Here is a 16,228-nt window from a genome sequence, read left to right as displayed (position 1 = left end):
TTGTGGAACACCGTAGCACAATTCGTTGCAAAAAAAACAATGAGCAAATTGACCAGCCACTACGCTGAACGGGGTCATACCCCCAATGACATGTACTGGACTGTGATTGAACAATTTAACCCTACCCATGATAACATGGCGAAGTTTCTTCTTGACAAGGAGCAACGCTGGGTATACTGCCTGTCCACCCATGTGGAAGGTCTCCATGACCAGATACCTTGGAATACCCTGAATAATTGAGATCACCCCTCCACACTTGCGCTTCTTCTGTTTTATTTTTGCTTTTTATTTTCATTATATTTGGTTTCACTTTTGACTTCTTCTGTGATTTGCAGTTGACATAAGTAACTTCGCGCTACTCCTTACCCACTCTGGAGGAACTGCCCATGAACCACACATACATGCCCCTTTGTGGGTCACGTGCGCGATTTACCCCCGGCTATTGGCCTCTCTGCTTATGCGCCTAATACACTCGCCACATTGCTTGGCATGTGCGAGCTGCACTTCACTGCCGATGCGCGGTTACACACCTTCTGTGTGACGCGCTGGTCTTATTAGTCCTTTTAGTCTTTCTTTTTGCCCGGTATTTTACCGGTCCCTGTGTGTCTGTCTTCTGTTTCCTCTCTTTTTTTACAGACACCTGCCTGCAGCTGCTCCCCACACCTAAGCGCTATCTTGGCGGGTGTGCTATTTAACCTAAGCTTCCTCTGCTCATTTCCAACCATGGAGTCGGAGAGAGGCCACACAGGTTTGGGGTATGAGCTCTGTCAGCTACAAGTAAGTGGGATCTAATCTCGGACTGGCTTTGATTCCTTTGCCGGTTAAGTTTATTTACTTCCCCCTCTTTTGGTCCCTTTCTCTCTTTTTTTTTTTTTACCCTGTCCAGATGGTAGCTGTGACAGAATACCCCTACTCCTGACTCATGGAGCCTGTCCCTTTAATCTTTGGTGTAAGCATTCATGGGTTCATTCTAGTTTTTTTGTTCACCATGTTTTTACCGTGTCCTTGAGCCACTTGACATATTGCCGCGTATTTTTAGCGTGCACCGCCATTTATAGCACGCTTTTGACGCTGCCTCACGTGTCGTACCGCTCTGCACCTCCACCACGGTATACCATGTCACTCATGTTACTTGATATTGCTTGAGGCTAACATTATATGTGGTATGTTTTGTGTATGTTTGTCTTTTCCTTCCCATAGGATTGGAAATAAGAGGAATACCCCCTCTGCAAGTTAAGGCACCTTAGCGTGCGCCGCACATAGACGGCTATACACGCTCTGTTAGACCTGTCCTCTCACCTTCCACTTTCTTGGTCCTAATGAAAGCCAGCCCCAGTTTCCAGGCACTGGCTGAAACCTGTTGACCCCACTGGATGGTGGCGGCTATTGATACCCATTGATACCTCCTTAGCCATCCCCTGCCTCCTTTGAATGCTGTCCATGGCCCATTATTAAATAATTCGAATTGGTTTTTAGGACCAGAGGGACTGCTTTTTAAATATGCACGTACTACACCATCACTGCACACTCACCTTGACAATAAACCAGCTCGGCTGCAATTGCAGGCGCCGCAGCACACTTTGGGTACATTTGATACCCCTAGTGGAGGCCGATGATGAGGCATGCCACCAACTAGGTTGGTGGGTGTGGCCTTTCTTAAAAACCTAAATGGTTTCCCTTGACTAAAGAGACTATTCTGTTTCTTCAGATCTACATACACATATCCCCCTCGACCGTGGGGCTAGTTCCTTTTGATTTTCTACATTTGTACTCCGGGGAATTGAACCAGCTTCCTTTTTTCCTCTCTCTCTCTTTGATTTATATAATGGAAAGGACTCCCTTCAAGAAGTGCCCTCGATGTGGGTACAAATTCCCCCACACCGACCTTCACGAAGTATGTAACCTCTGCCTCTCCCCTGAACACGAGGCTCGAGACTGTCCGGCGTGCAAGTACTTCCAGTCCAAAACCATTCGAGACCGAAGGGCACGAAGAACTATGGCACACTCGTCGACGGCGATTCCAGACGACATCTTCGGGGAAGGCATCGACGCTCCAGAAGAACAACACACCGACGAGGGCATCGTCTGCACCTCCGAAGCCGACGATTCAGATGTGGAGGACATCACTCCGGCAGAGAGGTTCGTGAGTACCGAAGCCCCTCCCCCCATACCCTCGACGGCATCGAAAAAGGCTTTGGTCACGCCTTCGCCTCCAGGCCTAGGCAAGACCAAAGTCACCGCTTCCCACACCGCACCTTCGGGACCGGTAAAGAACCCTATTAAGCCTTCCGGCGGCTCGCGCTCGAGCCAGCCCACCGTCGGTGCCGGGAAACACTCCTCTGCACCAACGCCCAAAAAGGAAATGATCTCCTCCTCTGCACCGAGCTCCATACCGAAACACTGCACCGAAAACCAGCTCCACCTCCTCGGTACCGACACCATCCCCGGAACCGAGCAAAAGACACCAGGCCACCGACACAGATAGCTCGAAGCCGAAAACCATCTTGGCACAGAGTAAACAGACAGCCCTTTCCAGGCTGCATAGTTCCAAACAGCGGACTAGCACAGACTCTAAAACAAGAAAACCGACGGCCCCGATGGACAAACCACCCTCGGAAGAACTTTTTACACCTGATCCTTTGCAAAAGACATTGATCAAGGACCCCAAAACCGGAAATTTGATGCTCAGCATCAAAAAGAGACAGCTGGAAAAGCCTGCCCCAGCTCCACCTCCAAAGAGGAAGGACTCTGCTACCTTCCCTTTCAGAATGCCTTCACCACCTCCTCTACCCCCTCCACCTTCCCCCTCCTCCACCTCCTCCGTCTCCCCCCACCTCATCATTCCCCCACACCCTCTCCGGATGATAATGATGATGTCTATGATGACATAGGGACATACCCCATGACCTACCTACAGGGGACCCCACTCCCACAGGCTCCCCAGACCCATGGAACGACTATAACATCCCTGACATTCCTAACGTCCTGCAAGATGATCTCTACCCTTCGAGACCATCCCCACCAGAAGACTCATTAGGGTTCAACCAATTACTCCAAAGGGCTGCACACTATCAAAGGGTGGATCTCCATACCGACCCCGTGGAGGAGGACTTCCTTCTCGAAACATTTGATACCACGCGTAGGGCCACCTCCATACTGCCCATGCTCAAAGGAGTTGTCAAAAATGCGCCGGAGGTCTTTAAAGACCCAGTCAGAGCCAGGGTTATTAACCCGCGCATAGACAAAGTATAAAGCCGCCCCCACAGATCCCACCTACATCAGAAGGCCAGCACCACTAGATTCCCTAGTAGTGTCTACAGCACGAAAGAGGGCAAACTCTCAAGCGTCAGGCGAAGCACCACCACCTGACAAAGAGTCAAAACTCTTGGATGCATCGGGCAAGCGCACTGCATCCCAAGCTGCCAACATATGGCGCATCGCTAATACACAAGCGCTACTGGCAAGATAAGACAGGGCCCATTATGACGAACTAGAAGCCATAATGCAACACTTCCCTGACAAATATAAAAATAGGGCAAATGAGTTAATTCAGGAGGGCAAAACAATTACCAATACCTCCATCCACTGTGCCCTAGATGCAGCTGACACCGCCTCCAGAACCATTAATACCAGCATCCTCCTCCGTCACCATGCCTGGCTAAGGATCTCAGGTTTTAAACCAGAAGTACAAGCTTCCATCCTGAACCACCCCTTTGACCAGGGACATCTGTTCGGCCCAAAAGTGGATGAGGCCCTAGAAAAAATGAAAAAAGTCACCAATACGGCGAAGTCTATGGGAGCCTTACAATCGCACCCTCCCAGGCACTCCTTTTGCCGCTCTTCCTTTCGGAGCACATCCAGAAGCTACGCCTCGGACACCGCTTCCACTTCATATAAGGCCTCTACCCAATCCACCTTTACAAGGGGTTACCAAAGAGGCGGCTACAGAGGCAACAATAATAAAGGCAGAGGCAAGACAAACACGCCCGCTCTGCCTCCGCACCTAACCAATGACTCCCCTCCACTCCCCCCAGACCATCCCACTCCGGTCGGGGGCAGACTCCAAAATTTCCTTCCAAGTGGACTACCATCACCTCAGACAAATGGGTAACACAAATAATTTGGTCAGGCTACTGCCTAGAACTAATATCTATCCCCCCAAACATTCCACCCCGACAACGCCCAATGTCACAGGAACATCGAACACTATTAAAGCAGGAGGTAATCTCCCTCCTACAAAAGGGGGCAATAGAACAGGTTCCCACCAACCAGCAAAATATGGGGGTCTACTCCCTATATTTTCTCATACCCAAAAAGGGTCGAGACTCTACGGCCCATCCTAGACCTCAGGCCCCTAAACAGATACATATACTCAGACCATTTTCACTTGGTAACACTTCAGCAGGTACTTCCACTGCTCTCCAATAACTATTTCCTGTCCACTATAGACCTCAGATGCCTATTTCCACATTCCTGTGCACAACGCTCACAGGAAGTTCCTCAGATTTGTAGTGGACGGCCAACACTACCAATTCAAAGTACTCCCATTTGGAGTCACAACAGCACCACGAGTATTCACCAAGTGCCTAGCAGTAGTGGCAGAACACCTGCGGAGACAACAAATCCATGTCTTCCCATACCTAGACGACTGGCTAATAAAAGCCAGTTCATACAACCAGTGTGTACAACACACGCTCGCCACTATCCAGCTACTTCACCAACTGGGCTTCGCAGTAAACCACGCAAAGTCCCATCTCCAACCGTCCCACATAAAACAATATCTGGGTGCCACTATACACCTCTAGAGCGCTAGCCTACCCCAGTCCTGCCAGGATAGCAAGCATTCAGGCTCTACGTGCCAAATTTCAGCCACAACACACTCTTCCAGCTCGAGTGTTCATGCAACTCATAGGAATGATGGCCTCTTGCATATTCATAGTACCTCACGCAAGACTCCAGATGCGTCCTCTCCAAGAGTGCTTAGCGTGCCAATGGAACCAGGCCCAGGGTCAATTAACAGATCTGGTGTTGGTAGATGGTCGTACCCATCGCTCTCTGCAGTGGTGGACCACCAAAAACCTTTCCAAAGGACGACCGTTCCTGCACCCGGTTCCTCAGATAGTACTGACAAGACGCATCGCTCTCCGGCTGGGGAGCTCACCTGACACCATGCAGGGCAGATGGACACCTCAACAAAAGTTACTCCGCATCAACCATCTGGAGTTACTAGCCATATTTTTAGCCCTAAAATCTTTTCAAACACAGATTTCAGGCAAGAGAGTCCTAGTCCGCACAGACAACATGACGGCCATGTACTATATACAAAAACAAGGCGGCACACACTCTCCACAGCTCTCTCAGCTAGCACAGAGCATCTGGAGATGGGCCATACCCCAGCAAATCTTTCTCCTAGCCCACATGTCCCAGGAGTCCAAAACACTATGGCAGATCTGCTCAGCAGACAAACACAACAACTCCACGAGTGGGAACTCCACCTGCAAGTTCTTCACCCGTACTTTCAAATGTGGAGGCATCCACAGATAGACCTCTTCGCCACCCACGAAAATACCAAATGCCCGAGCTTCGCCGCCAGATATCCACACCCATTGTCCAAAGGCAATGCGATATGGATGAACTGGTCAGGCAGATTTGCATACGCTTTTCCGCCTCCCCCACTCCTTCCATTAGTGGTGCGCAAACTACAACAACACTCCCTCGCACTAATCCTAGTAGCTCCAACTTGGGCCAGACAACCGTGGTACACCACACTGCTGGAACTCTCTGTAGTACCACACCAAAAGCTACACCTCTCTCCACACCTCTTAACCCAGAACCATGGAGAGATCAGGCACCCAGACCCAGCTCAGCTCAACCTTGCGATCTGGCTCCTGAAATCCTAGAATTCGGTTATCTAAATCTTCCCCCTGACTGCATGAACGTCATTAAGGAATCCATGCGACCCACCACTAGAGCGTGCTACGCAGCCAAGTGGAAACGTTTTGTTGTCTATTGCCACAACAATACCATCAATCCCCCCTAGATGTGTCCATTCAACACATCATAGGCTATTTACTACACCTACAAAGATGCAATCTAGCCTATACGTCCATTAGACTGCACCTTGCAGCCATAGCAGCTTATCTACAAAACAGGCAACATCTATCACTTTTTAGAGTACCTGCCATTAAAGCCTTCATGGAAGGCCTCAAAAGAATAATTCCCCCCAGAGTGCCACCCACACCCGTATGGAACCTAAATATCGTTCTCATCAGACTAATGGGGCCTCCCTTTGAACCTCTACACAAATGTGAACTTCAATTCCTAACCTGGAAAACCGCCTTTCTTGTAGCTATCACTTCCCTCAGAAGGATCAGTGAAATACAAGCACTTACTATTCAAGAACCCTTTCTCCAAATGCACCATAACAAGGTTGTTCTCCGTACTAACCCAAAATTCCTCCCTTAAGTCATTTCTCCCTTTCACCTAAACCAATCTGTAGAACTACCAATATTCTTCTTGCAACCACAAACCGTTGCTGAAAGAGCTCTTCACACATTAGATGTCAAACGAGCCTTACTGTACTGCATCGAGAGAACACAACCTTTTCGTAAGACCAAACTACTGTTTGTCTCTTTCTCACCACCACACAAAGGCAACCCCATCTCCAAGTCCGGGATAGCTAGGTGGATTGTCAAATGCATTCAGATTTGCTACCACAAAGCAAAACAAACGCTATCCGTTCCCCCTAAAGCCCACTCTACACGTAAAATAGGGGCTTCAATGGCATTTTTAGGGAACATCCCATTAGATGATATCTGCAGAGCAGCTACATGGTCAACACCGCACACTTTCACTAAACCCTGTTGTGTAGATGTGCAAACTAAGCAACAGGCTAGTGTGGGCCAGGCTGTACTCAAAACATTATTTCATACCATTGCAACAGATACGGGTGGTCGCCACTAAAGATGGGTACTGCTATATAATCTATGCACAGTGTGTAATCTGCAGCTCATATGCCTCGAACGGCAAATGCTACTTACCAGTATGCATCTGTTCTTGGCATGTAGAGCTGCAGATGTACACACGCCCACCCGCCTCCCCGGCTACCTTTATCTGTTCCAGTTTATCTTATTTAGATACAACACACATGGGCATCTTCACTGTTATTACTACGCTCCATCTTTCCCTGCTGGCGAAAAACAATCTGAGGATAGAGCCGAAGCCCATGCGCAATACGATCCAAAGGAGGAGTTGCATACCTCGTGACTTGCAAAGACTTTCCAAGAGGAAAAACAACTGCAAACATCCGGGCCCAACACCAGATGGCGATCTATGCACAGTGTGTAGATCTGCAGCTCTACATGCCAAGAACAGATGCATACTGGTAAGTAGCATTTGCCTTTTAGGCCCTGTGAGACTTGCAAAAGAAGAGATTGCACATCGATGACCAACACAAGGACTGCCTTTACTCTCTTTATCCAGATCATTCTCCCAAGGACTGTAAGGTATGTCGGACTTTTTCTACGAAAACTTTAAAAGATCGTGAGGGAAGGCTTTTGACTTGGCTGCAGAGACTCAAGGACAAAGAAGACCCCTTGTCCTCTGAGGGGAGTGAAGCATCATCAAAATCTTATTCAAAAACTCCTCAGAAAAGACCCAGAGAAGTTTCTCCTGGTCCTTCTATACAACCACCTCAAAAGAAGAAGCAAAAACTGCCTTTGAAGCTTCCCCCTGCCCATCCTGGGGGAGGAGATTTAGCACCTCGCCCAGGATGTGTATTGTTGCAGGCCCAGGAGAGCAGGGGCTCTCCCACCCAGGGGTCCAGCAACATATCTTCTGAGTGGCAGCCTAGGTAGCCTCAGAGCAGACGTGGATTGTAGGTTAGGTTTAAGGGGGCATCTCTAAGATGCCCTCTGCGGTGCTTGGTACATTAAAACCCACACTTGCATCAGTGTGGGTTTAATGTGCTGAGAAGTTTGATACCAAACTTCTCAGTCTTCAGTGTTGCCATTATGGTGCTGTGGAGTTCGTGTTTGACGAGCTCTCAGCACCATGTACTCTTAAATGGCAGCACTGCACTTACAGTGCTCAGGAATGGACCTGGGTACTGTAGGGGCACAGGGCTCCTGCTCCTGTGCCCATACCATTGGCATAAGGCACCCAGCTAGAGGGGTGGCTGATGTATGCCATGGCAGTGTAGGTGATGGGCATGGCACACAGAGATGTGTGGCATGTCAACTTTGTTTTTGTCTTGCACCCAGACACCCAGCCTTCAAAGGCAGTGTGTGTGTGTGTGTGTGTGTAAGGGTAAGGGTACAGGGCCTCTAAGGGTGGCACAAGGAGTGCTGCAGCCCTTAGAGGCCTTCCCTGGTCACAAGGCCCTGGGTACCTGCGGTACCATTTACCAGGGGCTGACATGTGGTCAGGGTTTGCCAATTTGGGTTTGGTGTGTTTTAGGGAAGGAACATAGGCCCTGGGCACCTGATTGGCAGGAGTCCAGGGCACACTCAGTCAAAGTACATTCAGCAATTCAGCAAAAAGTGGGGGCATACCATGCAAGAAAGATGGCACTTTCTCACACACGCTCATTGGCAGTGGGTAATGATACAGATTACATAAATGGTGATCTGTAATCTACACTATCTGAAAGAAACGCGTTCGATTCCTCACCTTAGAATATCCCCAGGTGTCAGGCTGGATCCGGAAAGATTTTTTGTCAGCAATACCCCTTGCGCGTCGCTAGGCGTCGTCTTCTCCTCCGCGTCCGTCGTCTGAGTCGTGCGCCGGAATGACGTCGTCGGAAGTACTTGGACGCCGCCCTCGCGCGCTGACATCCGTTCTTCTTTTTTCCGCGCCAGACAGCGCCGATCTGTGAAGAGCTTACCCCTTTAGTCACTTTTTGACTAAAACTTTTTGGACTCTTTTGTCTACTCGACTCGAACTGGTGCCGGTAGGATGCCTGGGTTTAAAGCCTGTGACTCCTGTCACTGACGTCTGTCACCGACTGATGTCGGTGACGAACCACCACCGCCGGTACCTTTACTGCCTGGGGGCCGACCACGATGTTGAGTCGTGCCGCGACTGCCAGGCCTTGACCTCGAAGGCTAGGCGGGAGCGGTCCCGCAAACTTCTCGAGCTCCGATACTCGGCTCCGCGCCGTTCAAGGTCCCGGTCCAGGAGGAGGTCGAAGGACCGGTCGCGGAGCCGCAGCCACCTTCACCGCTCGTCGGGTTCCAAGGCTTCGGGTAAGTCAAAGCATGGTAAGAAGTCCAAGAGACGACACCGCTCTTCGGACTCCCCTCACCGGTCGCTCGACTCGGTCAAGGGTCCGGGTGGTACCACCCCCGCGGCTCCGCCGGAGCCACATCTGTCCCCATACACACCGGTCCCTGGGACTGACGCGACTCCGGCGGAGATCAGTGCCTTCCTCTCAGCCATGAGGGGCCTGGCTCCGCCGTCGACGCCTGCCGGCGCGCCACCGGGCCCCGCGGGCTCGACTGGGCGGCCTAGCGAGCCGGCGGCTCCGGCGCCGTCGTCGACTTTGGTCCCGATGCCGCAGGCCCCGTGGGATCCAGTCCTGGATCTCAGTCGGTGCCGGTCGACCTCACGACGCCTCCTCCGCCGGCACCGGTTCCACCCGGGGCGCCGTCTTCGGATGACGCCATTCCCCGGTTCAGTCCGGCGCCGCAGCCGATGCATGAAAATGTCATCTACTGTCCGGCTCTGATTATTCCCCCTGTTTATCAGGAGTCTGATGACGGAGGCGACTGGGAGGGGTCTGAGGACCCTCTGGCCATGCAGGCCGACTTATCTCAGGACTGGGCAGATGAGCTGGGGGAATGCCAGTGGTCTGGACACCTCCCCGGACACTGGTTTCATCTCTCCGCCGACTGTGGCTTCGGAGGAAGGTGCTGCATTTTCCGTGGTGCTGCGCAAGGCGGCCGAAGCCATTGGGCTGGAGCTGCCTGCTGTGGCAGTGAGGACTAACCTCCTCACTGAAGTGCTTCAGCTGTCAGCAAGCTCCTCGGAGCCTCTGCTGCAGTTCAATGAGGCACTAGTGGACGTTCTGAAGGGCACCTTGTCCAAGCCCTCCACAGTACCTCCTGTGGATAGGAACGTGGCCCGGCGCCACCGCCCTGCTCCGGGCGACCCCAGTTTTCTGTCCCAACACCCCACGCCGGAAAGCCTGGTAATCCAGGCCTCTACTTCCCAATCCTCCTTCCCGTCCGCTCCCCCGGATCGGGAATCCAAGAGGCTGGAACAGTTCGGTTAGAAGCTGTTCTCTTCCCTTAGTGTGGGACTGCGGTCCTTGAACACCGCTTTCCTCTTGGACCGTTATTCTCACTCTCTGTGGGATACGGTGGAGGACGTGCTGCTCCAGTGTCCGGAGGAGGCCCGGACACGGCTCGCCCAGGCTCTTGCCGACTGGCGGGATGCAGCGCGACATGCTATTCGATGTGGACTAGACACTATGGACTCGCTGGGTAGGGCGATGTCAACCACGGTGGCGCTCCGCCGCCACGCCTGGCTGCGGTTCACGTCTATTTTAGTGGATGTACAGAGCACCCTTTGATGGCACTCGCCTTTTTGGCGAAAAGGCGGATAGTGCGCTGGTGCATTTCAAGGACTCCCGGGCTACGGGCAAGTCCTTGGGCCTCTCGGGGCTGCGACCGCAAACTTCTGCTTTTGGTCCCTTTCGTGGCCAAGGAAGGGGCACCCCCTCATGTCCGCCTAGCCACCAGCCGCAGACCCAACCTGCACGTGGACGTTAATTCCGCCGAGGCGGTAAGGGGGTCAACGTGCCGGTCAGTCCACATCAACCCCGGCAGCATCCACCTCAAAGCCCTCCTAGTCCGTGCTTTCAGGCCCATTCCACGCCAGTGGGAGGCAGAGTTCGCCATCACCTGCTCTACTGGCGTTCCATTATGTCGAACAGGTGGGTGCTGCAAATCGTCCGAAGGGGCTACTCCCTCCCCTTCGAGACGACCCCTCCAGCCATGCCACCGCAGTGCCACCGCATGTCGGGGGATCACATGAATCTTCTACGGGAGGAAGTTGCAGCCCTCTTGGCCAAGGGGGCCGTCAAGCACGTTCCTGGTCCAGAAGTAGGTCGTGGTTGCTATTCCCACTACTTTCTGGTTCCCAAGAAGGGCAAAGTGGGCCTATGCTCTATCTTGGACCTCAGGAGCGTCAACGCCTTCCTCTGGAAGGAGAGGTTCAAGATGCTTACCCTAGCTCAGGTTCTGGCTGCCCTGGATCCAGGAGACTGGATGGTAGCGTTGGACTTGCAGGACGCTTATTTTCACATTCCCGTCCTGCCGGCGTTACCTGCGGTTCACGGTGGGTCAGGAGCATTTTCAGTTCACGGTGCTCCCCTTCGGCCTCACCAGTGCCCCTTGGGTGTTCACGAAAGTGATGGCGGTGGTCGCAGCTCATCTGCGCAGATCAGGGGTTTCAGTCCTACCCTATCTCGACGACTGGCTGATGAAGGCGGGCTCGCCCCAGCAAGTCGTCTCCTACCTCCAGACTACGGCCGACCTCCTGCATATGCTGGGGTTCTCCATCAACGTGCCGAAGTCGCATCTGAGTCCCTCCCAGAAGCTCCTTTTCATCGGGGCGGTTCTGGACTCTGCGCGGTTCCGGGCTTATCCTCCGGAGCAGCGGGTCCGGGATATTCAGGCTCTGATTCCCATCTTTCGGCCTCTATCCCGGGTTTCGGTCAGGTTGGTGCTGCGGCTTCTGGGTCTGATGGCCTCCTGCATCCTGTTAGTGCATCACGCCAGGTGGCGAATGCGGGCTCTGCAGTGGGACCTGAAGTTTCAGTGGGCCCAGCATCGGGGCAACCTGTCCAACCATGTCTTGATCTCGGAGGGCACTGCAAAACAGTTGCAGTGGTGGCTCACGAACCGCGATTGGCTCAGCGGCAGATCCCTCTCCCTACCCCACACGGAGCACGTAGTGGTGGCGCATGCGTCCCTCCTGGGATCGGGGGGCCACATGGGGAGGCGGAGTTCAGAGGACTCTGGTCTCCGGCGGAGTCTCAGCTCCATATCAACCTTTTGGAGCAGAGAGCGATCCGACTTGCACTGAAGGCATTCCTTCCCGTTGTCCGGGGAAGTGTGGTGCAGGTGTTCACGGACAACACCACCGCCATGTGGTATTGCAACAAACGGGGTGGGGTCGTGGACCCTTTGTCAGGAGGCTCTGCGCCTTTGGACATGGCTGGAACATCAGGACATCACCCTGGTGGTTCAACATCTGGCGGGCTCTCTGAACGCCAGAGCAGACGAACTCAGCCGCCGGTGCATGATGGATCACGAATGGCGTCTTAACTCGGACGTGGCGCAAGGCCTCTTTCGGCAGTGGGGAGAGCCTTGGTTAAATCTATTCGCCACTGAAGAGAACGTGCAGTTGTCGCGAGTGGAGTTGCGGTCTGTTGTACGCCTTTCCGCCTATACCACTTCTGCCCAGAGTGCTGAAGAAGATCAGGCGCGACCGGGCCCAAGTCATCTTGGTGGCTCCGGATTGGGCACGAAGGTACTGGTATCCCGAGATACTCAGTCTGTCAATCGATCCCCCGATACGACTGCCTCTTCAGGAGGACCTTCTGTCGCAGCAGCAGGGGACGGTCCTCCACCCGAACCTGTCCAGTCTCCACCTCCATGCGTGGAGATTGAGCGGCGACAGTTGATGCCATTTGGCTTGCCTCCTGAAGTCTGCGATGCGATTCTGGCAGCCAGGCGTCCCTCCACTAAAACGGTATACGCCTGTAGGTGGAACAAATTTGTGGCATGGTGCACAGCAAAGGCTGTGGATCCCCTTTCCGCCCCTCTTTCTGAGGTTCTTCTCTTCCTTCTTTCTTTGGCCCAGCAGGGCTCTGCTCTGGGCACTCTTAAAGGTTATCTTTCTGCTATCTCTGCCTTCCTCCGGCTTCCTGATCAGCCTTCTCTTTTCAAATCCCCTGCTTCTCGATTCCTTAAGGGCATTACTCACATGTTTCCTCCTGTCCCTTTCGTAATGCCTCTGAATCTGGTCTTGACGTTTCTGATGCGCTTCCTTTGAGCCACTTCATAATTGTCCTCTTCGTCTGACGCTTAAGACTGCTTTCCTGGTAGTCATCACCTCTGCTAGAAGGGTGAGTGAGCTCCAGGCTCTCTCTTCTAAGCCTCCTTTCCTTTCTATCCATCCAGACAAGGTTGTGCTCCGCACTCGCCCTTCCTTCCTATGATTGTGACTGCCTTTCACATCGGGCAGTCTTTTACGCTGCCCACCTTCTTTCCGCCTCCGCATCCCTCGAAAGAGGAAGAGAGGCTCCACCGTCTGGACCCAAAATGTGCGCTCTCCTATCTGGACCGCACAAAACAGTTCCGGGTGGACGACCAACTCTTTGTTGGCTACGTGGGCGCTAAGAAGGGGCGGGCGGTGCACAAGCGGACCATCTCTTGGTGGGTCGTTTTGTGCATCAAAGCTTGTTACTCCTTAGCTAAAAAGGAACCTCCTGTTGGGCTGAGGGCCCATTCCACTCAGGTCACGGCTGCGACGACTGCCCTGGGTCGGGGAGTCCCTTTGCAGGACATTTGTCAGGCAGCAACGTGGGCCTCGCTGCACACGTTTGCCAAGCATTATTGCCTGGACAGCCAAGTCTGGAGAGACGGCTTCTTTGGCCGTTCTGTTCTCCAGGACTTTCTGGTGTGATCTTGGTTCGCAGACCCACCACCGGGGTTGGTATTGCTGGGGTATCTATTCTAAGGTGAGGAATCTAACTAACGTGTTTCTTTCAGATGAACAAGTTACTTACCTTCGGTAACGATGTATCTGTAAGAAACATTAGTTAGTTAGATTCCTCACCGATCCACCCATCCTCCCCGTTCTGCGAACCGACAGCTAGGGTTAAGGTTATCCTTTTTAGGGCCCTAGACTTTTTTGGCACCAGTGTCGGTCTCTTGCATGGCTCTGCGTTCCTGCCGCGGAAAGCTATGTACAAGAACTGACGTGAGGGCGGTGTCTAAGTACTCTGACGTCATTCCGGCGCACGACGCCGACGACTGACGCGGAGCCGCAGACGACGCCTAGCGACGCGCACGGGGCATTGCTGATAAAATCTTTCCGGATCCAGCCTGACGCCTGGGGATATTTTAAGGTGAGGAACCTAACTAACTAATGTTTCTTACAGATACATCGTTACTGAAGGTAAGTAACTTGTTCTTAAGCTCTTTTCTGCTCAGAGAGGTCAATATTCCAGCACATGCTAGAAGCTGTGCAATTGTTCCCCTGTTTGTGGACATTTAGATTTAAGTGACTTTTTTTCTTTTCAGCCTTGGAATTTGACTTTTGGAATGCAGTAAGGGGACTTCGAAGACTGAATGTGATCTTTGAATCTGCCAGATTCATATTTAAATATTTCAAATCTGGCATTTTGCAAAATGCACTCATGTTTTGTGGTGGAGGTCAGGGATTTTAAATTTGGCATCCTGTTGTACAGCTTATGCCATGCTCACAACATTTGAGAGTGATGCTAATTGTGAATTGTATTTTCTTTGGGCTGTCAGTGGTTACTGGGCAGTATTGTGTGAGGGTACGGGGCAATATTGTGTGTGGGTACTACTGGTGTCACAAGTACTGACTAGTTGGATAGCCAAGTGATTCCTTACAGTCACTTGACTGTGTTAATTAGTGAATGCAAGCAGTCGAGGAATAATGCAGGAGGTGGAAGAGTTAAAAACTCTGTCCCGTCACTCAGTTTATGGCTAAGTAACCATTCAGTTGAAAAGATGATGAACCCACTAAGCAGAATATTGAAGCACTTTTTTGTTTTGAGATTCAATTCCAAACATCAGTTTAGTTCCTTACACTTCAGTGGTAGTCTCTGCATTTTATAACAGTTGTAGGAGTGTCCGTTGTATCCTACGCCAGTTTAGGTTGAATCGTGAAACCTTCACTTTTGAAGATTGTTAGTAGTGAGTAAATCCTTTGAAAAACGTTAAGCATGTTATGCAGATGCTGGATTCTCTACCGAATGTCAGTTGACGGGTGGCAAAATGGTCTAAGAATAGAATAATAAAAGATGTCACTCTAGCTATGTAGAGCCTAAAAACGGATTTGTTTGATAGTACATTCGGAAAATATGTAAATCTATTTTTTCATTCAACTTGCATGTATGTTTTTACATTAGGAATGTGGTTGCTCTCCTTCACAAGACTAACAATGTTGCTCTCTCCATGATTTTATCAAAGTAATGTGAAATCATTTTTTCTGGTCTCAGGCAAAACTTAATTTTCTTTTGTTTCCTTTAAGCTTTATCGAAATGGTCAACGATTGCTTGAAAAGCAGCGATTCCAGTTCCCCTCTTCGTGGCTGTATATTGACAACATTGAAGGCGAGTGGGGCGCCTTCAACGACATAATGCGGCGAAAGGATTCTGCCATTCAGCAGCAGGTGGCTAATCTGCAAATGAAAATTGTTCAAGAGGACCGTGCAGTGGAAAGTCGATCAATAGATCTACTGACTGATTGGGAGAAGACAAAACCTGTGGCTGTAAGTTCTCTTCTAAAATATTTGCTTTCATTTTTTAAAAAGGGGAAAATAAAGTTGCTGGTATAAGGGCATTCAAAATTATGGTAATTTTTTAGACTTAATTGAAACCTCCTTCGTTCGAGGCATTTGGGCTGCTGAATTCATATCTGTGCGTAGATCGCCGCCTAGTGTTGGGTCCGGATGATTGCACATTGTTGTCCTGGAAGAGTCTTCGAAGTATCACGAGATAGGTGGCTCCTCCCCTGGACTACAGTGCGCATGGGCATCCTCTCCATCCTTAGATTGTTTTTTTCCGCCATTGGGTTCGGATGCAACTATATTAGCTCAACTTAGGAATACTTAGTTTTAGGCCAAAAGGCCTTTAGTTTTCGTCGGTACAGTTACCGTTCGGTGTCGACTACTAGCTTTAGTGCTCCACACCCTCTTCCAACTTTCAGTCCGGTTTGGTCCAAACTTCGAAGCTCGATCGACGATGGAATCGAGGACTCCATTCAAGAGGTGTCCGTTATGCCACGCAAAGTACCCTCATATGGACGTCCACCCAGTCTGTAATAAATGTCTCTCGCCGGATCACGACGAATCGAAATGCATGGCCTGTGCACGGTTCCGATCTAAGAAGACTCTGAGGAATCGACGGGCAGCGAGGCTCGAAGCACAGCAAGCACAGCAAGCAGCGCCTGCTCCCGCCAACATA

General features: G+C 51.4%; 1 protein-coding gene across 1 annotated transcript in view; it reads left to right on the top strand.

The window, feature by feature from the left end:
* DYNC1H1 (dynein cytoplasmic 1 heavy chain 1) overlaps positions 1 to 16,228 on the top strand; it is a 1,397,843-nt gene that overhangs the window by 167,366 nt on the left and 1,214,249 nt on the right. The window contains exon 16 of the mRNA XM_085626346.1: positions 15,295 to 15,534. Within this exon, the coding sequence (XP_085482472.1) occupies positions 15,295 to 15,534 (240 nt within the window). The remainder of the gene's footprint in view (positions 1 to 15,294; positions 15,535 to 16,228) is intronic.

This window comes from Triturus cristatus, chromosome 9 (assembly GCF_964204655.1).
Source record: "Triturus cristatus chromosome 9, aTriCri1.1, whole genome shotgun sequence".
Taxonomy (NCBI): Eukaryota; Metazoa; Chordata; class Amphibia; order Caudata; family Salamandridae; genus Triturus; species Triturus cristatus.
The sequence above is the reverse complement of the archived record's forward strand: the minus strand, read 5'-3'. Positions and strand labels throughout refer to the sequence as shown.